A 22,308-nucleotide genomic window follows, 5' to 3' on the forward strand; every position below is an offset into this window, starting at 1 on the left:
CTGTGACTGCAAGGCAAGCATCTGTTTCTCCAAGTTCTTTCTGGCCTCCTCTTCCTCTTCCTGCTGCTCTTGCAGGTTGTTCTTCTCCTCTTCCAGCTGCCTAATCCTACTGCTCAGGTTGAGTTTCTGGCGGGTTTCTTCCTGAAGCAGCTCCTGTTACATAAACAGAGATATTCAAAGTTCAGTTCGGTTCATAATGCGTTAACTGTGGCCTTGGGCTACCGCCATCCACTACCCTATATGGAGTTTCAGGTTTGATTATTTTTCTCACAGCACTTTTGCACAAGGACATGCTTATGAAGACATCTGTAATTTGGGTTTTCAAAAACTGGTCATTCATTTTGGGCACACTTAAACCTCTATAAAGCATATTTCTGATCAGGGAATCCATGCCACTGTCTGTTCTAGAAGTTAATGGATGGCACTTTTCTGTCTTTAGAGGGACGAGCACAGAAGTCAGCTTCAAAATTTGTATTTCTTCTTTCAGACGAGCATATAGCGTACCTATTTTAAACCACCTGGGAACAATATATAGCAGCAAATCCTGCAATGGCAGCATGCTTCCAAGTTTTGCTGCACTGCTTAAATAGAAAGGTCAGTTTAAAGATAGCTGTAATTTGGCAGTGGAAACTTCTGTCATAATGGAAACTAATGAAAGGTGTAACCACCATCACCTCTCCCCCATTCTTTTCCTCACAGACCTCTCTAATTATGATTAACATTATTCAAGTAGTCACCATTAGCATTTTATACAGGGGAAAAAAAGAGTACATTTAAGTGATGAATACATGCATAAAGCTGCATTATTTAACTCAAAACCAAACACCATCAGTTTGAACTTAAGCTGTAAGAACTTAAGCTGTCAGTAAAAGACAGGGTATTGTCCCTTGTGCCTTTATATAACCCAAGGATCTTATTTACATTAACATTCTACCTGGAAAGGTTTTATTGACTTAATTCTTATCTCCCACAGAGACTAAGATATAAAAGAGAAACTGAAAGGCTATAATCTAGCAAGTAGTGAATCTTAGATAATGAAAAATTGGCTCAACAGGTAGCTGAGCAATCATTATATATCACATTTCACTAGGCTTCAACAGGAAATACAGCTTCTACCCAAGGGACTTTCCAAACCGTGAATGAAAATGTATTTTCTGTTATGCAGTTAGCATTTCAATGAGGAACAAAGTTTCAGTGCAAAGTTCAAGCTTCACCGCGCACACACCTGTGTATCCTGAAGCTGAGATTCCAAACTAGCCGCATCCTTGGCAAACTTAATGCCTTTCTTCTCTGCTTCCTCCAGGAGACTTGAGACATTATCCAACTCATTCTGCAAAGCAAGCAGTCTAAAGGTAACAGCATGCAGCTGATTCACGGCAAAGCCTACATCCCACTGGGAGCTGGAACTGCAGAACACAAAACCTCAACAAATTCCAGGTATGGCAAGACAACAATACATCCCAGCAGAGAGATACAACAAGCTAAAAACACTGAAGTTCGGCTAGAAACTTCAAGTTGGATGTCAGTCTGGACCTTAAGTGGTAGAACATAACAATAGTTAAGCATGCTATTTAGCAGAGCACATCATTCCAATATCTGCATTCATATATAAATACTATTTTTAATTATAGGACTATATATTTTATGGGAGCAATAATTCAGGGATTATCAGGGTGGCAGCTGGGTTTAAAGCATCACTGCAAGAGAAAAGGTTACTGCCAGGTGCCAGCTCTTGCTATTTTAGGCTATGTTACTTTTATACACAGTGAGAGACTACCCAAAAGCTTTCTCCAAAAAGAACTGGGCCATTCCCTTTTTTAAGTACTTTAGCTCAATTTACCTAAAGTACTCGTTGCTGTGGTTTAAAAGTCAGCCCTGATTTCATTTTGCCTATTTTCTCCATTTCCCAGAAAAATGGGCCTTTACTTGCAATCCCTATCTGCCAAGCTCCCAACTTGGAAGCACAAAAGGAAACCTGTGGCCACCATCAATCAGTACATTTTTGCTCACACATGAATGAGCTCAGCCCTATCTACTCAATTCCATATCCAAGCCAAAAACCTACAGGCCACCTGTCAGCAGCTTGACTATGCAGAGCCTCCTACAGGATTTGGTCTCCAGGATGGGAAGTCACATTCTTAAAAGCCACTATAATTCTCACATAACCCAAAAAGTTCCGGATTAATGTCATGGCTATCCAGCTATCTCCACCTGAGGCATGTCACCACTTTAAGGCCCCTCAAGTATGTGAAACTGAGTGACTGAGGTCACCTCCCATGTCAACTACAGGCTCAGTTCCTGTGGACCTAGCTGCATCTTTGAAAGTTGTTTCTCTTAGCCATTTCTGTATAGGGTTAAGACTTTTAGTTTCTTGCCTATTTTTCAGCAGTTTAGGACTTCCATACAGCCTTACCTGCAGCTTGTTAGCTTTCTCCGCCAGCTCCACCCTCAGTCTTTCGCCTTCTGTGACCTTAGCAGTTAGCTCTTGTACCTGAGCATCAAGCTTCTTCCTCTTATGTTCAGACTCTGCCTTGACCTGCTGCAGTACCTTCACTTCACAGGCTAACTCCTTGTTGTCAGACTCTAGGCCTTGCTTGTTTTTTTCAAGATTTGCTTTGAACTAGGAAAGACAAAAGGAAAGATATTCAGCACTTTGTTACATACAAATAAAGTTTTCTGCTAAAAAAATATTCAGTCCAGCAAATCAGGTTTACAAGTTCAAAGATAAAACAAGTGCTCAGCAAGTTGTAAGTTGGGAGTGCTTAAAATGCTGCCATGTAACATTCTGTGTATGTAAGCCAACGACTAAGTTAATGCAGGTTATTCCACTCTCAGATATCACAGGCAGCAGTGATGACCAGAAGATACTTCTATGAATTCAAAAAGATCTGGGACGTCAGTGCTCTAAAATGACTGTTTGAGTAGCACTGTAAGTAGGAAGGAATGTGCCCATTAACAGATCAGCATGGCTCATCTCACAGAAATAAAAGGAAAGATATCAACTAAAGCTGCCCTGATTTTAGTAGGCATAGCAGCTTGGAAGTGCATAACAAAGCACTTTTCACCATTGCACTGACATTTGTCAAAAACCTTTTTTAAAAAAGTAATAATTGGCATAAGGGATGTTTAAATACCATTCTTACTATATCACCAGAACTGACATCATCTTATCACAAGACCTTTGTTTAAGATTGCAGGGTATTTTTTCCATCTTTTCATGCTCTTATTGAGAATATTTAATGAATAAAGAGCAGAAGACATGCATAAGATCTTCAGGTGACTAAACTACGATTTCCACCAGCTTTAACTACTATGTTTCTCACTTAGTTTAAAATACTAAGGAAGCTTGCGAAGCATTCCCTACATAAAAATATTACGACAGTATATGAACTGTCCACACATACATTTGTGAATTACCAAAACTATAATTTCACAAACTAAAGAATTTTTTTTTTTTTTGGCAGTGTTGGAATAATTCTGCTTTTGAACAAGACACAAGCTACATTAGTAGGAACCATGCTACCCAGGTGTGCCTCCTCCTGCCTGCTCTGGTGGTGGTTACCAGAGAACACAATACAGCTGTGCAAACTAGCAAGATACTCCACAGATATCTAGCACTGGAAGTCACAGTACAAGCATGAAGTTAAGAGTGGCTGGAAGAACTTTTACACTACCTGCACTCACAGTTTGTTATTTGTGAGTGCTGACATTAAAATTACCTAATATGGAAGCACTCTGCAGTTCACTCATGCAGAGAACTGCTTTTCACCAAATAAGCAAGTGGACTGCTCTAGAATTCCTACAGGAGTACTACATGGTTTATCTCTAGGTGCACCATTTCCAAGTCTAACGAACGCTTTCCAGACAGAGGCCAAGACTGTCTAATAGTTGCAATATATTCAAACCAGTATGATGTATTTGATTCAATTGCAATTGTTATGCATGTAGAGAGGACAACTTAGCTCTGCAGATATCAGTGGAAGGGACCACACAATCAGGGTACTTATAAAAAGTCCTGAAGCAGAAAAGCACATTTCTGTAATTCATTTTCTTCTCACCCTTTTGGCCTGTTCAAGTTGTTCAGAGAGCTCTTCCAGGGCAGTAGCGTGCCTCTGCCTGATTTCCTGGATCTGTGCTTCATGGTTTTTGGTTTCCTCTTCAATTGCTTTCTTCAGTTCAGCCACCTCCTGCTCGCGTTTTGTCCTAGAGGAAGCATCAAGGATTATCAAAATCAACATTTTAGTCTTTTGTAAATTAAAGATCAATTTTAATGTGCCTTGTTACACAGACCTAAGATCCTACCTCAGCTCTTGCTGTGCTGCAGTGGTATCCAAGGTATCTTCCAGTTCAGTTTTTAAAGCTTCCAATTCTTCACTTAAATCTCTTTTCTGCTTTTCTGCTTTGTTGCGTGATGCCTTCTCAGATTCAAGATCCTCCTGGAGTTCTGCAATTTGAGCCTGCAACTCTCTTATCACTTTCAGTGCATTGTTTTTCTGAACTGCTTCTTCATCACCTCTGTTAAACAGAGGCACAACAGTTAATGATATTTCATAGCTTCAGATCTATTCTCATAATGGTCTAGCATTATTTAAATTATGTACATAAATGATATCTTAACTTTTCCACTAGAACAAAATAGACCTTCCAAAACTTCATAGACAGAAGACCACTACTGTTATTCTCAAGATCCTGACCAGGTACTAGAGAGGCGGTACCAGAATGATCAAGCTTTCAAGTTTATGTTCAAGTATTCCAATTTTGTAGATCTCAACACTGTCCCAAAAATGCACCATCTGTAGAATTTTCTCTTCCTGCAAAATTATAGTTGCTCAAAAAAATACAGAAGGTGTTTAGCTTATATCATAACATGTGACTGCAAGACTACCACACAAATCTTGATAACATCCATCCAACCCAATCATAGAAAGTACTCTATTAAGAAGGCTCACTGAGAATTACATGCTTTTTCCCTCCTGAGGCTGAACTCTGGGAGACTAAAAAAGCTTCGAGACCCCAAACGCTATTATACCCTGGTGAAACTTCTTTTTTGCAGCTTTGTGGAGCAATGATGCTGATAAAACACTGAATTATCTTTTTTGCCATGTCTACACACAGCACAGGTGCCTAGAGATGCTCTAGTACAAACACGAGTTGGCTTCTTTAACATTCTCATTTCTGATGTGTTTGCATTCAACTGAAATTCTGTCTGGGAAAGCAGGTTCCTACCACACTTTGTAATCATAAGCACCATTGTGCTCTGACCTAGCAAGAGCAGCCTGCAGTTCTTCCTCTTTCTTGGCCAGCTGGATCTTCAGTTCTTCAATCTGGGCTTGCAGCTCAGCTATTTGGTCCTGTAGGTCTGTTGTTTCACCATCAAGTTTTCTTTTAGCTTTTTCTAATTCTTGACGGGTCTTCTCCTCCTTTTTTAAGCGCTCTAAGAAAGGAAAGAATTATATTTATATGCAAGTTTTTCTCTTGTCATCCTCAGAAGGTTTGGGGGAAGGGCCATGGGGTGGCAGGAAGGGTAGGAAATTTAATTTATACTGTGTCAATTCTTTCTCCAGTCTGCAGCTAGAAGGCTGACTGGGAAAGATGAAACAGCGAAGTAGAACTGTATGATTTAGATAGAAATTCAAGAAAGTCAATGACTGGAGAAAAAAGTTTAAAATAAGGGAACAGAAGCATAACCTCATCTTAATAGAAAATAAGGAGTGGGATCTAAGAGAAGAGCAATTTGAGCTGCTAGGCCAGATAATCACAGACATCAAGATTCAAAAATGAAGATCAGCTATAGACTGGAAAAAATGATGGCTTGCATAGTTTTGGAAGGGCTAGGCTAGACTCCAAAAAGTCTACTGGAAAATAGTATAGCTTGAAGAAAACTTGGATAAACTGTTTTTGCAAGTACCTGTGCCACTAACTCACATCCCATCGATATTTAGCAAGACTCTGCAACCCCAATAGCTTCCAGTAATTTAGTTGTGTAGCCGAGATCTCCTGCCCTAAGGTATTTCTTTGTGAAAACCATCCAGTTATCAGTGCCATAGCAATAAAAGACATTTAATTGATCTGCCTGTTGTCTGATTGTTACTAGCTGCATTGTTTACAGTTAGCTAATGACCAGGTATGTAATATGCAAGTCACAGGGAGGTTTTGCTTAGCATAGCATTAGCACAATTCTAAATTCATTAGCATAAATATAAGTTATGAGATTTGTTCAATACTTTGTGCGTCCTCAGTGCAAAGATTTCTCTCACACCCTTTATAAGCCTGCTACTGGATCAGGACATCATCTTCTATTTGGAAAGGGAGCCATGTTCAAGAACCATCTCTTAGAGCCACCCATGGCTATTTGGGATTTTCTAGACAATCGAAAGTAACAAAATTTTTCTCTAAACAGTTCCTCATTCAAAAAAATAGCACTTTCCCCCCTATTTTTACATTATATTTCCAGTGAGTGACAGTTAGAACAGTGTCATAAGACTCAATTTTTAATTGACAAAGTTCATAATAAACTGAATTAGGTTTGTTTTTTTTTTTTTCCAAATATCGGTGCCCAGTAGTGCCAAGACCCTAGCAGAGAGAGACCTTAATGGCTTCTTGAGTCATCTCCAAGAGTAAATATCATTTGACTGTGCTTTACTAGCCAAGAAATTGCATGCCTTATATTTAAGCTTTAATTTCCATTTCTCTAAGATCATCAGTCTTGGAATGGTACCATAACCAAACACATCTGTCAAGCATCTTCAGAAACACTAGGCCTGATTTAAGCACACAACTACTCAAGCATTATTTTCCAGTGAGTAAAACTTACTTATGCCCATCTTAGGGTCTCTGAATACAATTTTTAAAGAAAAGGTACATCAATCACCTACTATCCCTATTAGTTCAATACCTTCCTATATAGATAAGATTAAAGTTTGGTATTCTTCCATAAGCATATCAGTTTTAAAATACGTAGGAAAAGAGGACATAATACAGTAAGTGAAAAAACTATTTCCAAATTAGGGCATAGAGAGCAACTTTGCCTCATATTTTGCAACTTTGACTTGGCAGTTTATTACTGTTGCACAACAGCTATTTACAGCCATAAGTAATTTACAAAAACATAAAATCAAGAAAGGTCACATATAAGGCTAGTTTAGCCTGTGACAACACAGGCAAAACAATCAAACAAATGGCCAAAAAAATGGAACCATTTTAGATAAATGAAGCATTAAGAAAAGCAAAACAATTCAGATTTGCTTATTCAAAAAATATTGGAAGCTTAATGAATGCCTACTAACATTTTTCCAGCAATATGCTGTTCTAAGGTGTTATTATAGAAAAGGTAGCAACTTCCCAAGAGACAGATGTTTTACCTTGTTACTAAAGGGATGCATGCAACGACTTGAATTTCTGAGTGCATCTATAAATGAAATGTATTCTCAAAAATGAAAACCTAACAAGTTAAACACGAGAAAGACTGAGCGGCCAGATGCAACAAGTCTTGCGACACAAATTTCATTCAAGATTTAGATAAAAATAACAGCTGTTAAGGCATCTACATATAAGGTTACACTTAGCAGACTGGACCAGATACTGCATACATTATAATAAGTGATCCATTCCTTTCTAGCATGATGTCCAACCTGTTAATAGGCAAATATAGTAAGAACAAACCTTCCAAATCAGTGATCATCATTTCCTGCTTGTTCTTAAGTTTGGCCAAGTTTTTGGCCTTTTCTTCTTCTTCAGCCAGCTGAGAAGTACATTCAGCAATTCGATCCTCCATCAGCTTCTTTTCCTAGTTAGGAGAAAGGGAACAAAGAATGACTTCTAAAACACAATTTGAAGAGTCTCTAAGCAGCACAAATAACTGAATATACAAAATTCATATAGAGGTCTCATACAACATATATAATACAGATTTTATTTCAAGTGACTGAACGGTCAATATTAAGGATCAATTGGAATAGTATAGAAACATGAACATTTGTTTTCAAAGAAAGTAAGACTTGGAATTTAACACACGGGAGGCCTGGTTTTAGGACAGCATTTGCTGTATACTTTCGGAAATCTGTTTGCAAAGAACAACGGTAGCTATGATAAACATCGGTTACAGCTCTTAGATTCAGAAGACTCGTGAAACTGGAAGGAATGCAGACAAATACCTCCCTTTTGAAGGTCAGTTCAAAAGAATCTCTAACCTGTTCAAACCCCACAAGTATTCAAGTGCAAACTTTATAGATAATGTAACAGGAGTCTCAAGTGTTTTCAGAGCTATCACTTGGCACTACTATTACTTATGCACAGAATATCCACCATGCATACTGGTCTCACCTTCAAAAATTTGGAATTTTGGTCCTCCAACAGTAGGATCTCTTCCTCCATCTTCTTGATCTTAGCTTCAGCTGTCACTTTTTCAAGCTGCAACTTCTGTCGAGCTCCCTCCTCCTCATCAAGCTGTTCCTCTAGGTCCTGGGAAGAAAGGCAATTGCATCTGTGCATTTTCCAGGTTACCCATGTGTTAAATTTTTTTTTTTTTTAACTTGGTGAAAAAGATGTATTATTTTGAAAAGCCACCTGCCCTAACTAACACTAAAAATGCATTTGGTTTGTTAGATTCATTTATAGTATCAATGATCTGGTAATGAAATTAAGGGCCATGTGATACACATGGAAATTTTTATGCTCTGTATTTCAGCTTTGGCTGAAATAGTCTGTCTAGGAAACATACACTCACTTCACCAGTCTTTCACCTTCCTAATTCTGAACATAAAATAAGAAATTCTACTTAATGACAAGTAAATCTGATCAGGCTTTCTGTCAAAGACTTCCTGGCATACTGCATCTGAATAGGGCATCTGGTATAAAAGTGTGTAGGAAGAGACACCACAGGAAACACATCTCATTTCAGTATGAGTCCAGATCTCAATATTACAGCTGAAATGGTTCAGATACTGGCACAAATAGCTAGATACAACTGGAAAAGCAATAATGTATTGTGCTTCTATTCATTTGTGGTTTTAAATAAGATTCTCAGCCACACATGAATAGACACTTATTAAAAGGGATCAAGAGCTGTGAGATGTGTGGTTTATTTCCCCTTCAAGTACCTTGAATATTTGGAAAGACAGATAAGTTCTCAGGTATTCTCTTTTTCAAGGTCCCCGTTATTCAAAAAGGAAGCATCCAAATCATCCGATTTTCACAAAAAAACCCAAAAAACCCAAACAAGTAACTTGGAGGAGATGGAAGCTGCCTTAGTTTTGTAAAATTCAAAGAAGTAATATTCTTTATGATATTCACTGGATTTCAGTCAAGAAGGAACATTTCTCTCATACGTGACATCATCCCATCAGTCTTTGTTTCTATAAGAAAGCAGGTAAGCCCCATGCAGTCATTCTCGGTTCCTCCCCACTCAAAAGTGCTTGCTACCTTTAATACTCTATTTGCATACACTATAGCTACCAACAGGGCATTCTGACTTTTCTTTTTCTTTCCTCACCCTCATATGCCTGAAGACCACAAGAAGCTAAACACACTGAACACAGGAAAAGAGAAAAAAATTCAGATTTATTTTATTCCACACATGGTGCTAAAGAGCTAAATTCTTCTGTGCCACAGAGATGTTGAGGGAGCTTCCCCATCCTTAACTGCCCTGTTTGCATCCTTTTCCATTTCCAGTTACCAAGAAGCATACCTGAATATGGCCCTGCATTTTCTTTTTCTCATTCTGCAATATTTGGTTTCTTTCCTCTTCCTCCTCAACCCTGGACTCCAAGTCATGGAGAATTTCTTCCAACTCTTGTTTTTTGGCAGCCAAGCGAGCCCTCATTTCCTCAGCTTCTGCAAAGAGCTCTGTCTCAGCCTGTAGCTGCTCTGCAAGAATGTTCTTCTCTTCTAGAAGCTGCAAATATACACAAAAGGTAGTAAAGCAGTAAAAATGACATTTCAAAGCCTCTCATGAGAGATTATACATATGACAACTACAAAGTTACTTAAAGGCCAAGTTCTGCTCCAATTCTTGAATCCCTGGCCAACATCCAAAACCAAAGACTTTTAGCAGAGGGCTTTTTCAGCAGTCCAGAAGACACCAGCTTTCACAATAGGGTTACAGCAATATTCACTCACTTGTCCTCCCAATTTAAGGAACAAATCCCACTGCACCTACTCCACCAGCCCTGTTCTACCAGCAGCAGAAAGATGAGAGAAGTGCCTGTTTCCTGGACTGTTCCTTGAACTCATCCCTACATTCCTAGGCCATGCCTTCCAGACCTTTTATCAACAGGAACTGATGCTTTGCCCTTCTAGATATCCATCCCAGTTCTACCATGTCTCAAAATTACTATAGTGATAAATACACATCTATCTTTACTGACACTCTTTCAGCTCTTCTTTAAATTGATATCAATGTTACTTATCAGCATAAATCTATTTTCAGTTTTGTCCAATAATTGCCGTAATTGCTTCCCCACATCTTAAACAGCACATACACACCACAGAATTATCCTACCCTGAAAACACATCTGAGAAGGCCAATGACACTGTTACTTAAGTTCTGCAAACTAGGAAAGGCCAAAAAGATGTTTAGTTTTGTTAACATGATACTTCTGCATTCCTAGAGGAATGGCTCATGCTACATGTTCCTATTCCAGGTTTTAGCTGAGTGTGAAAGGAGTTTGCTTGCCTGATTCTCAGTGCTTTTGCTCACAAGTGTCTTCCCAACATGGCTCCCTCACATGGGATATAGTGCAATTCACATCCTAGATATCAAAAGCTGATCTTGGACACAAACCTGCTGATGTTTCCTTTCCATTTCCTCAAGTTCTGCCTCCACTTTTGTCTGTTTTTCTTTCACCTTCATTAGCTCCTCGTCCTTGGCTTGAAGTTCTTCTTCTTGACGAGTGACCTGAAGAAGAGGCTTCACCTGCAAAGATTTGAAATGAAGAAGTGAGAACACGCATTCACCTATTTACAGGCATCAAAGAAAGTCACAAAATATAACAAACCTTCGTGAAGACTCTCCACCACTGCCAGTGCCTAAGCTTCAAATATGCAGCACAATTCCTCTGCAGGATTTTCAGTGCACTCAGTTGCTGTTGTTTCTTTGCAAAGGCCCTGAAGACAGAAAGAGCAAAACATTTTGTGTTAAATACTGCTGATCAACTGTCCATGTTTTTAATTTTTAGGTTACCCAACCCTAGAACACTTGCAGACCATAAATAGATTTATTTTTAAGTTTGAGTGACTACACTGATTCATGAGTACTCATTCCTTATACAAAGAGGCAGAGCAAGAGCTGGGTTCACCATTTTCAAAACAATAATTACAAATGCTATTTGTTCTTAGTCTTAGCAGACTTTTCTCTTAAAAAGATAAAATCAGGATGGATTTTATGCTGAACTGTCCCTTAATTTCAAAAAAGCAGCTTTCCAGAGTACCTCTAAGAACCTCCAGTGGAGCAGGAGGAGAGATTTTTTGCAGCCACTAGCTATACTGTAAACGGCTGCATGTGTCACAAAGGCAAGATTAAGGAAAGGAGATATTGTTAAGGAATGAAAGTGCAAATTCTTATTAGGTAAAAATTCACCTAACACCCTGGATACAACTACAGTTTATCAGGCAACACAGTTTAAGAAAGTCTCTCCTGAAATGGAAGTTTTAAGGCATAGCTCCCTATCAAAGAGACTTCAGATGACGAGAAGATCAAACCATAAAAGCACACATACTTCCGAGCCAGGTATCCTCTACAGACTGCCTGGAAGAAGATGATAATATCTGTGATCTTCAGATCTCGTTCTTCTTCTAAGTGTGCCAAGACACCAGCTCGGAAAAAGATCTTGCTCTGTCCAATTCTGTATAAGTTGGGGTCCAGCTCTAAGGCTCTGATCTAAATGGACAGGGAAGCACATTGTTTTTACATCAAGAAAAGGACCATTTTTGTTTCAACTTTTCAATGTTTTAACAATATTTAGATATAAATACTTACCATACGCTCACAGGCTTGCTTACCATCCATAAAACCTTTTGGAATTGCATTGGGAGTAAGGATCTCATACCTTTAAGCCAAATGAAAAAACACCTTTACATTCAACAATAAGCTACATTATTATAAACCCATAAAGCTATAGTTACCAAGGGCACAGCTAAGGAATTTCTCCAGAAAGTTTTTCCAATAGTCCATTTCAGAATGTTTCCCCTTCCCTACTGTCTTCAGAATAAACTTGTAGTATTTAAGTGCTTGAAGTTCAAGCCACTTCAAGACCTCACACATGGTTCTGAATTTTCTTCCAGTTGGGTGCGGGAGGGGGCAGGGGTGTGTCTTCAATTATTTAACAGGGAACTTTATATCATAAAAACTCAAAAGACTGTTCCTGCTGTTACCTCTGCCTAAATTCCTGGAACACTATCCTGTTTGGAAATCCTTGTCGACAAATCCTTATTCCTTCCAAAACACCATTGCAACGAAGCTGATCTAGAACCAGATGTGGATCCAGTTTTCCAGCCTGGACAAACAAAACAAGCATGATTTTTAGTCTTTTAATTTGTATTAATAAAAAGCTGTAATTTAAGCTTTTCAGGCTACCCTCTACAAAGTCAACTGTCTAAATAAGGGGATGTGGGGGAAATACTGAGAAGATCCGTGATCAGTGTGAAAACTTTGTGAAACCTGGCTTCTGATTTCAAAAGGAAGACATAGACAGCATGCATAAGTTAAAATGCATGTAAAGACTCTAATAAAGAGAAAGAAGTAGAGGAGTGGTCTGTAGTACCTACCCTCTTTTCATGATTTGGAATGATGCAGCGAACAAAATTGGGATTAGTGTTTCGGAGCGTTGCCATCAGCTTGGTGAGAGATTCTTTGTACAGCTGGCCAACAGTACGAAACATGCCCTTCTTGGTCTTGTACGCAGAGCCAAAAGCTGTCTCTGTTATTCCAGTGACCTGATCCAGACCCACAATACGATCCACTGGGAAGGACAAGAGAAAATAATTAAGTGGATTTTAATATTTGTTAGGTATAAAGATGGGCAGAAAGAGGAGCAATAGTGCAGCAGCAGAAGCTTTGCGGAACAAATGACAGAAGATGCCATCAGTAGGCAAGGCAGTCAGCAAATACTAGGGATGCTGTGCAGAAGCAGTGGAACCAAAAGCCACAAACTTATACAGCAGAATAGTGTAGCTTTAGTAGGTACAGACTAAAATATCCAGCTCTTTACTTGCAGTTCTACATGACCAGTAAAGCCATTTTCTTTAAGTCAACTTTCAAGAGAGAGAAAGCTGCCTGGAAATTGGCAATTATTTGAATTCTTACAATGCAAAATATTTCTGGGTTGAACATTTGGAATTAGACATCTGTGCATATTTGCTTAAAATGAAGAGTCACTTATGGTAATTATATAGATTAAATCTGAGTTTTGTTGAGTATTCAAAAGTGTTTTGAAAGCATAACTATTTACAGAAGAGTTGGAAATAGTGTTATTTCTGTGACAAGGGGGGGGGGGGGGGGGGGGTATCTGCCAGACTTCTGCTAGTCTGCTGTTTTGAAGAATTCTTCCAAGTTTTATATACAACTGCAAAGAACTCCCTAGCCAAAAGACAAGTTTCAAAACAGGAAAACTGCACACCAAAGCACTTCAAAGCTGCCATAAAGCATCAGAATAGAGATTTTTTTTTTTCTTTTATTTTTTTTGAACAATTTGGGTAAGGATCTCTATGGTTTCTTCAGAAGCACAAATTAGAAATCTGACTGCCATCATTAAAACCTTTAGGCCAAAAACATGAACATGATTCCATGTGCACATCAACAATTACTTAAACAGCTCACAAAAAAGTTACACAGGTGGCTTAACACCTTAATAATTATAGTCAGCACTTCGTAGTGCTGAGCAAATACACAACATATATTGGTTCTCCATGAAATCCAAGCTGGCCAGCCAGAAAGAAGCAACTGTATGTAGGCTACAACTTAAATTTGGTGAAGTTATCTTCAAATTCATTCAAACCAAAGCAGAGGGAATTATGCTGTGCTACCAGAATTAGTTTTGTATATGACAAATAAGTGATGGTATTTTATTCCATACTCATACTCAACTGGTTTTCAAAGGTCTATAAGAAAAAGGAAAATTAAAAGCAGAAAAATACAGGGCAACAAGTTTGAATAATCACTTGTAAGTCTGGCATGTAGCATAGAGCAGAGCCCAGATTCTCTACACATTTCTGAACACAAAAATCTAGGCAGCTTATTAAAGTTATAAGAATAAGTATGTGGTAAGTTCACAAGATCATATCCCAAATATTTACTTTGAAGCAGAATTCAGTTCTAAACCAGAAATGGGATAGAGATTACTGGGGATCAGTCTTACAGAGGATGAACATAACAGCTTGTAAGTATTAGAAACATGCACCCACCAGACAGCACTAACGACTGGACACCATTCAGCTTTTGTTTGGCCATGTATTTTTTAAAATTTTGTAAATATATCTGATAAATGTGCATCTTTTGTTTTGCTCCCCTCTGTCCTCGAACTTTAAAATGATTATTCATATTTCAAAGAGGATTATTAAAGTTAAATTTCCCCTATAAGTTAAGAGCAGCCATTGAACAGCATAGCATGACTGGACAACCATCCATTGGCTAAAGCCTCTGAACTGAAGCCCTCTAGCAATTACTTTAGGAAACACCACTAGCTTCCTCAACTATGTAATGCATCATGAGTATTGGAAGATAAACCCCAAGTAAAGATTGCCAGTCTGAAGGCACAACCTTCACATACACGTATTTCTAAACTTGGGGAGAGGAATACAAGAAGGATGGGGAAGAGGTTGGATAAAATATCTAAAGCGTCTTCAAAGACATTCCAAATAAGTGGATTTGTTGATTTCTCGATACCTCAGAAAACATGTGCAGCTTCTACAAAGGGAAATACTAAAATTAAGAGGTTTTTAAATAAAATAACAATTCCAACAAGTCTGGAAGAAGTTTATTTCACTTACTACCCACACTACAACTGCAGCACTCATTCTGATACTTCAATACATTCTTCAGCTCTCCTCACAAAAAATACATCCATGTTCTAACATGTTCCAGAGTTTTGTCAATGTTGGACTGCAGAAAGAAGCTTGATAGTGTTACAAAGCTTATGCATCCTCTCAAATGCTTGGAGCTACCAGAATTATCACTTAAGAAGCAATTCTGCATCTCAACATGGAACTAGGAAGCAACAAACCTTTTTATCTGCAATGCTTAAATGCAATGCATAAAATATAGATGCTATATGTATGCAGCAGCAACTGAATAGGTATGCACTCAGAGACCATTTGCCTTGTGGAGGTATACCTAAGTTTAGCATGAAATGAAGAGTTCATGCAAGCCTACGAGCAAAAATGGTTTTCCTGTAGATACAACAGCCCTGCCTTCAGTAGGTCTACTGTTTTTATATCCATTCACCTGGTGGATCATGAAGACCAGTAATATTGTCATAGAAACAGGCTCTCTGAATATTCTGAATCTCTAAGGCAGAGAAACAGCAAAAACAAAGACAGAAGAGCAGATACACAAGACACTTCAGTTAGTATACAGAACAGGTTTATCAATTGCAAACAGATTAACTGTGCTCAAAAGCAATTAGGCCACAACATATTACATGCACATTTCAATTATCTGTGGAAGCAGGTTTTGAATATTTGGACCAAAACACTTTTGCTTCTGTGCGTGTACTCAAAAGGAAAGGAGCAGATCCCCAACCAAAAAGTTCTTTATATATTTATTAAAGCTGCTCTCTGTAGCTGAACCAAGTAAGATGGAAACTCATGATTAACCTACAGCATCATCTATACCACAAGCTTAATTCCCTTCTTGAATAAGAAACTACAGGATTTTAATACTGTGACATGTAAATATACTCTAATTAATATACTGTGATGTTAAAGCCTAGAATAGAAAAGTCCCTACTAAGTATTTATTTGGCTATTTCTGCCTCTTGGACTATTTTGGTAAAAGTGTTGATAAATACTTTAAGCTGATGTGCAAGTAAACTAGCTAAACAACAGTGTACAGTTAAAATAAGAATACATTGCATTTGATTTTAATATGCAATATCTAAGTACAGTATGGCTATTAATGAATTTTATTTTAGGAGATGCAGATTTCCAGGATATCACCCACCACTACACATGAAACAACTGTGCTGTTGCTCACATAAGACAACATTGTATTAACAGCAAGAACCACTACAGCTGTTTACATTCAAGACTCCACTGCAGCAAGTCCAACTAAGAGTTTTGGACAAGATTCCACATGAAATTTGACACAGGGTAACAAGTAGTAAGTGAGTATCAGTTCAAATAATGAACATGAGAAGCAGCTACTCAGAAATGGTACATGTGCAAGGGACCATAGGTGCAACCCAACTCCCTTGTTGTATTTTTGGCACTGAACAATACGGAAAATGCTGTAGATATTTACAATATAGAGGTGGAGGGTGAGGAGGGAACAGGCACAAAAAACCCAAACTCATCCAGCAAGGCAAAATTCACTAACGACTTGTGCGCCCAGAGCATGATCTCTTACCATCCTTCCAAAGCTCTGCAACAAATTTGTCAGAAGACTGGTGCAAGAGTGTAGCCACATTGTCATTCAGGGGGTCCATATTTTTCATCAACCACTCATCTGCCTTGTAGTCTACCTGTAGAGCAGCCAAGTTGCACATGATCAGATGGACTACCAGCTTTAGCTTTAAATTTACCAGCATTAAAAAAAAAAAGCTTTCAGAATACTATACTGACATTTTCCTCCTATTCTCTTCTTGATGCTTTCTATGAGTTAGTTGTGCCTCCTTAGAACAGTTCAAAGTACCACAAAAAAGTTATTATTCTTTTGAAAGAGTAAATGGGAGTTTTCTTAAAAATTTAGCAATCTGTCTGTTTGCTTACTAATACCTGGTATACATTTTCAGCCTCATGCTACTGCCAAAATAAGGCTTCACTGTTCACTGTGAAGATGTAAAAACAACTCTAGTATAGATCCTAATTACTTTAAATTACTAGAGAGTCAATTAAGGATATGCTGCAGCATGAATTTTTTAAATTTTACTACAGCAGATATACTTAAACACTTTGTTCTATAAAGAAAACAAACAAAGCTCTTATCTTGACAGAACTAATTCTGTGGTTTGCAATTAAGCTGTATCTCAGCACTTGAACACTCAATGCTCACACGGGTTTCATCCCAACCCAAAAGAGTGCCCTAAAATTCCACAAGTCCAACAAAACCTCTGTATAGACTAGCATGTTTTTGCTTCAACCAAACCAAGAGTTTGCTATTTTTAAGTAACGGCTTTGGAAGGAAAGCCACATATAAATGTTTCCAGCATCCAAAACCAAATCAGATCATTATGTTCATACTTCTTGAAGGAAAAGTTATTTTACAAACGATTCCAGTTTTGAAGGAATACACATTCTGATCAAAAATTGAAAAATGCCTTCTGTCAGAGGAAGATACGCAATGCCAGTCAGTATTCCAGAAATGCCGCTCAGTCTGGCAGAAGTAAACCTTTGTTCAGAACAATTACTTCCTAGTAGTCAGGCAGTAAGCTGGTTTACTTCATTTTGATTACCTAAAAGTAACCCACTATTAACTGCTTAACAGTGATGACTTCATTACTTCCATGTTTTAAATATTGATACAATAAAATGTATAATTTCTTTATTTCACTTTTTGCTACAGTTATCTAGTTGGCACCACTGACATCAACAAATAGGTAACAACAAGCCACTAGTGCTTTAAATGAAAATTAAAGGATAGCTCTTAATCATTCGCAAAACCTGTTCCTTCTAAATATCAGGGCAAAAACTGGTACTAGGATGAAGTTTTAACTGTTTATGAAACTAATTACATAGCATGGCCCTATAGAATAGACCTGGTGATCATGAAGGATCCACAAAATACAAGAATTGCAGTTATTTCATGGACCTGTTCACAACGCACTGGAGCTCTGTCCTCCTCAGTGGGAGACTAAAGATTGAACTAACAGTAAAAATAAAAAGGTATCAGCTTACCTATAAAAGGGGATATACAGAAAGTCTTATGTGAACTGAGGAGATACAAGTGAAGATGGTACTGACAACAGCCCTACTTCAAGCACAACTATCAGATTGGAAACATAGATATTCAGAAGAGATACATTTCAATAAAGTCCTGAAAAAAACTCAGCTGTAAGACCTGACAACAAAATTAAAGGAAACTGAAATATATGCTTAATTTAATTTATATTTTTCTGTTCTATTATTTGGTAACAAGAGTTCCATCAGAGCTCTCCTGAATATGTTCAAGAAAATTAAACAAGGCCACCATCCTGCACAAGTATTTCTAAATTTGGTAGCTATACTGCACAGTACTTTCCCAAAACCAACATTGCTAACCAAGTATTTAACATTTAACCTTACCTTCCCAGCATAGTGAATAATGCAGAAGTCTGCTTTGTCCTTTAGTTGTCTTGGCTTTTGGAACTTGGAGTGTGTTCCTTGCTCTTGGACCAATTTTTCCACAAACGTCTTGTCAGTAGCTTTAGGGAACCAGCATTCTTCATCCAGTAATGCTAACACACCAGGAGGATTTGCCTGAAATTTAGTTGGATTTAATCTGTGTTAATATTTAATATATATCTTTTTAAATTTTTTATATTTAAAACACACCATTGAATGCCAAAATAAGAAGTTGTCTAAACTGATTCAGATTTGATTTAAATTGAAACAAGCTGTGGGGGAGTCCAGTCCAATGAAGGACATTGACTGGTTTAAACAAATTCATTCCACTGTATATGGAGCCAGACATAACTGACGTGATCTGGTGCTGACTAGAGCCTTGCTTTGAGCAGAGACTGGAATAGATGACCTCCAGAGTTACCTTCCAAACATTTCTGTGACGTATATGTACACAGCAGCTCATCCGCATTTCCACAGTACTTAATGTCATGCTTTTAATGTCATACTTTAATGTGGGCTAAACTCAAGACAATTATTCCTCCCAGCCACTCGATACTACTGTGGCAGCCACGGAGCTTGCCAAGCCCTGTGTTGATATCCAGTAGCAGCATCCAAAGAGATTCAGCAGCCTTAACTTGAGCAGCCAGCATAATTTTATATACTCTCTCTCTTTCCATATAATTTAAGCACTCCATTCTTAAAATGAAGTAGGGAACAACCAATGTCTGTATTTTACAGCTGTAGAATTGTTTGACAGGATCATTTTCCTCAGAGAGGACAGACTGATGTACACAGGAAAGCAATGGGGAAAAAAAAGAAAGGTTTATAATGATTTATACTTAAAAAATTTCTAGTGAATATAAAGTTTACACATTTGAAGAGAGATGTTTCTATGTGCATACTACATGGCATCACATTTACAGATCAATTATGAAGGTACTGAAATTTGCTTTTAAAAAAAAAAAATTAATTAAAAAAAAATCAAGTAACTTGATGCATTTTAGGATATTCACCTAAACATCTGCATACTGAAAGCATCCACACTTACCTCCTGAGGCTTTTTGGCAGAAACTTTACCTTCCAAGGAGGCAGAACTTTCTGAAGTTCCATACACAAAGTGCAAACCTTTGATAACTGAAACAAGATTTCCCTTTTCCTACTCTAAGAACATAGCTCATGGGCTTTTCTGTTCTTCAGGATGCATAGCAACACTGCCAGCTTAAGTGTATTCTAAAATACATGCACAGAAGTGTAGAGAGTAGTAACTGCAATGCCCCAGGTTTAATTTAAAAGGTCATAAAATAATTTTGACAGCATAGCTCAGAGGTGTGAAGAACAATAACTTTCAGGAATGATGATCTTTGTTCTCCCCCAACTGGTCCTCCTGCTCTTTGAAGCCCTCTTCAGCTTCCATATATTGAGCACCCAGAAGAATATGTTAAAAAACACAGTGATTAAAGCCACATTTAAGACACTGTTTTCTTATTTGCAAGGCAGATTTATGGGGAAAACACTACCCTAAAGAAATTTCAGGAATTTTGCTATTGATCTCAAATGAAAAAAGTTTACCATAAGTCCTGAAAAGCTGTCTAACTGAGCCACCACTCTAAAGCTCCTGTAACAATGGCATGGTTTAATATGAAAATGACAGGATTAAAGACTTCATTAGTACTAGGGAAAAAAGTATAGTAGCTTTGTATCTTCAGCTCAGTATTATACCCTAACATCAGGGCAAAATCCCATAAGGATAAATCCTTTTACTAATACATGGTATTTTAGACTTCAGACTTCGGCATTCAAGTTCATTCAGCTTTTGTGACAGCTCCGCAAGAAACGTCTATACAGTCTTACAATTTTCAGGCAGTAAAAGACAAACTCAGAAGTCTAACCTTTTCTCCTTAGAGCGTTATTAATGCACAAACTTACAGGTCTTTCAATTAAGTCAATGCAAGGCTGCAGATCCAGTCCAAAGTCAATGAAATTCCACTCTATACCCTCTCGTTGGTACTCCTCTTGCTCCAGGATAAACATTGTGTGGTTAAATAACTGCTGAAGCTTCTCATTGGTGTAGTTAATGCAGAGTTGCTCAAAGGAGTTCAACTACAAGAATAACATTAGTAAGCAAGAATAATTCAGTGACAGGATTTATCACATATCTGGAAGTCAAAAATTTGACCTTATAAGGAAATTCTCCAAAACTCTGCAATATTCAAATATAATTGAAACAAAATCAGAAAACGCATTATTCAAATCTCTAATGTTCCCCATTACTTATAGTTAAACTAACATATAGTAGGAAAAACCATCACGCACAAAAACTATTTAGACTAAAGCATGACTTTTTTGACACTGTAATTTAGGGTTGTCAAAGCATTTGCACACTACAAAAAAAAAAAAACCAACACAACCCTCCTGCAGCCTTGGAATGTACATGCATTAAGTGGCTCTACAGTTAGTCCAGAACGCACATTAGCAGGGAAAAGAAACATCTGATTAGCAGTGGTTTGAAGTACCTCGAAGATTTCAAATCCAGCAATATCCAGAATTCCAATAAAAGATGCTCCTTGTCGTTTGGTCCTGTCCAAAGCTTTATTAATGCGGTGAACAAGCCAGCGGAAGAGGCGTTCATAGGTGGCCTTTGCCAAAGCTTCCACTGCAAAATCTGCCTGAAAATTCAAACAGGAAAAATTATTTACCCTGGAGAAGACATCAAAAGAATACAGGCACGGATGTTATCACAAATAACTAAGTAACAGAAGAAGTTTAATGGAGTTAATACCACTGAGGAATGAAAACAAGCAGTAGAAACAGTATGTAGTTTGATTGATGTTTTTTAAAAAAAATTTTTTTTAAACTGTTCCATACAAAAACAAAAGCTCTCTGCATGTTTGATACACACAACAACATTAAAGAATGAAACCAGCAGAAGGTTAAGGAAAGGGAAAAGTTTCTTCTATTCTACCATTGATTTTTACCATATAAGAACATTTAATAAAGCTTAAATAAAGTCAGTGGCAGTACACATTTAATCCCAATTTTCTTTATTAAGAGTTAATCAGGATGAGGTACAGTTTTTCACTTCATCTTTAAAGCACCAAAACTTACTTGTTCTTTGGTCTGGGCTTTCTGAACGTAGTCTCTGCCAACTTTGATGCGCGGTGTCAGTATGGCCCGGGTGAACTCCATTACGTTCATTCCCAGTAGATGGCAGAGTTTCTGTGCGACTGGAGATCAAAGTCATAAATGGCAGCACTTAAATCCTCCACCCTCCACAGCAGCTAGCAACATCAGTGAAACAAGCTACTGACAAAGGCTGTTACGTGCCAGCTTAAGAATTGAACGGCCATTCGAAATAGCTTAGGGAGATGCACTCCTGTCCTGTGAACAGATCTACCCTATCACACAGCCCGCATCTGCAAGGGCCTCCACCTCAAAGGCTGACGAAAGCCTCTACAGAAGTACACCACTGAATTTCCTCAGCGGAATGCAAAAAAACACTAGACCTCATGAAACTGCAGGGAAGTCATGTAACAGTCCATAGCCCACACACAAGCATTCCTTCTGTTACTTTAAAAGGGAACACTCATTTTCTCATCTCCAAAAAAAAAGCACAGTATGAGGATATCACACATCAACTCCATCATACTAAAGGTTGCTTAAAAACTGTTCCAATTTAGGCAGGTATGCTAGTGTAATGCTTCTATTACAGACTATATCAAAATACGTTGTTTAAATTTTAAAAATGGGTTTGTAATATTTTATATATAAAAATAACACAGAGCAGCACACTTTTCTTTAAACACCATGAACTCTCCTAGTGTCATGTTCATTATTTGA

At 37.9% G+C, this 22,308-nt stretch overlaps 1 protein-coding gene across 3 annotated transcripts in view; it reads right to left on the reverse strand.

Annotated features, from left to right (window-relative positions):
- Positions 1-22,308, reverse strand: part of MYH10 (myosin heavy chain 10) — a 104,398-nt gene that overhangs the window by 11,410 nt on the left and 70,680 nt on the right. For all 3 annotated transcript variants that reach the window (XM_069798876.1, XM_069798874.1, XM_069798875.1), the window contains 20 exons: positions 21,577-21,695; positions 20,985-21,137; positions 20,398-20,571; positions 18,433-18,606; positions 16,559-16,673; positions 12,763-12,956; positions 12,370-12,491; positions 11,975-12,044; positions 11,715-11,875; positions 10,995-11,103; positions 10,781-10,912; positions 9,686-9,892; positions 8,323-8,460; positions 7,663-7,786; positions 5,263-5,434; positions 4,303-4,515; positions 4,059-4,203; positions 2,414-2,620; positions 1,226-1,330; positions 1-153 (listed from right to left, as the gene is read on the reverse strand). In XM_069798876.1, coding sequence (XP_069654977.1) covers positions 1-153; positions 1,226-1,330; positions 2,414-2,620; positions 4,059-4,203; positions 4,303-4,515; positions 5,263-5,434; positions 7,663-7,786; positions 8,323-8,460; positions 9,686-9,892; positions 10,781-10,912; positions 10,995-11,103; positions 11,715-11,875; positions 11,975-12,044; positions 12,370-12,491; positions 12,763-12,956; positions 16,559-16,673; positions 18,433-18,606; positions 20,398-20,571; positions 20,985-21,137; positions 21,577-21,695 — 2,987 coding nt within the window. The remainder of the gene's footprint in view (positions 154-1,225; positions 1,331-2,413; positions 2,621-4,058; positions 4,204-4,302; positions 4,516-5,262; positions 5,435-7,662; positions 7,787-8,322; positions 8,461-9,685; positions 9,893-10,780; positions 10,913-10,994; positions 11,104-11,714; positions 11,876-11,974; positions 12,045-12,369; positions 12,492-12,762; positions 12,957-16,558; positions 16,674-18,432; positions 18,607-20,397; positions 20,572-20,984; positions 21,138-21,576; positions 21,696-22,308) is intronic.

The sequence above is a fragment of the Haliaeetus albicilla genome, chromosome 12, assembly GCF_947461875.1.
Source record: "Haliaeetus albicilla chromosome 12, bHalAlb1.1, whole genome shotgun sequence".
Classification (NCBI taxonomy): Eukaryota; Metazoa; Chordata; class Aves; order Accipitriformes; family Accipitridae; genus Haliaeetus; species Haliaeetus albicilla.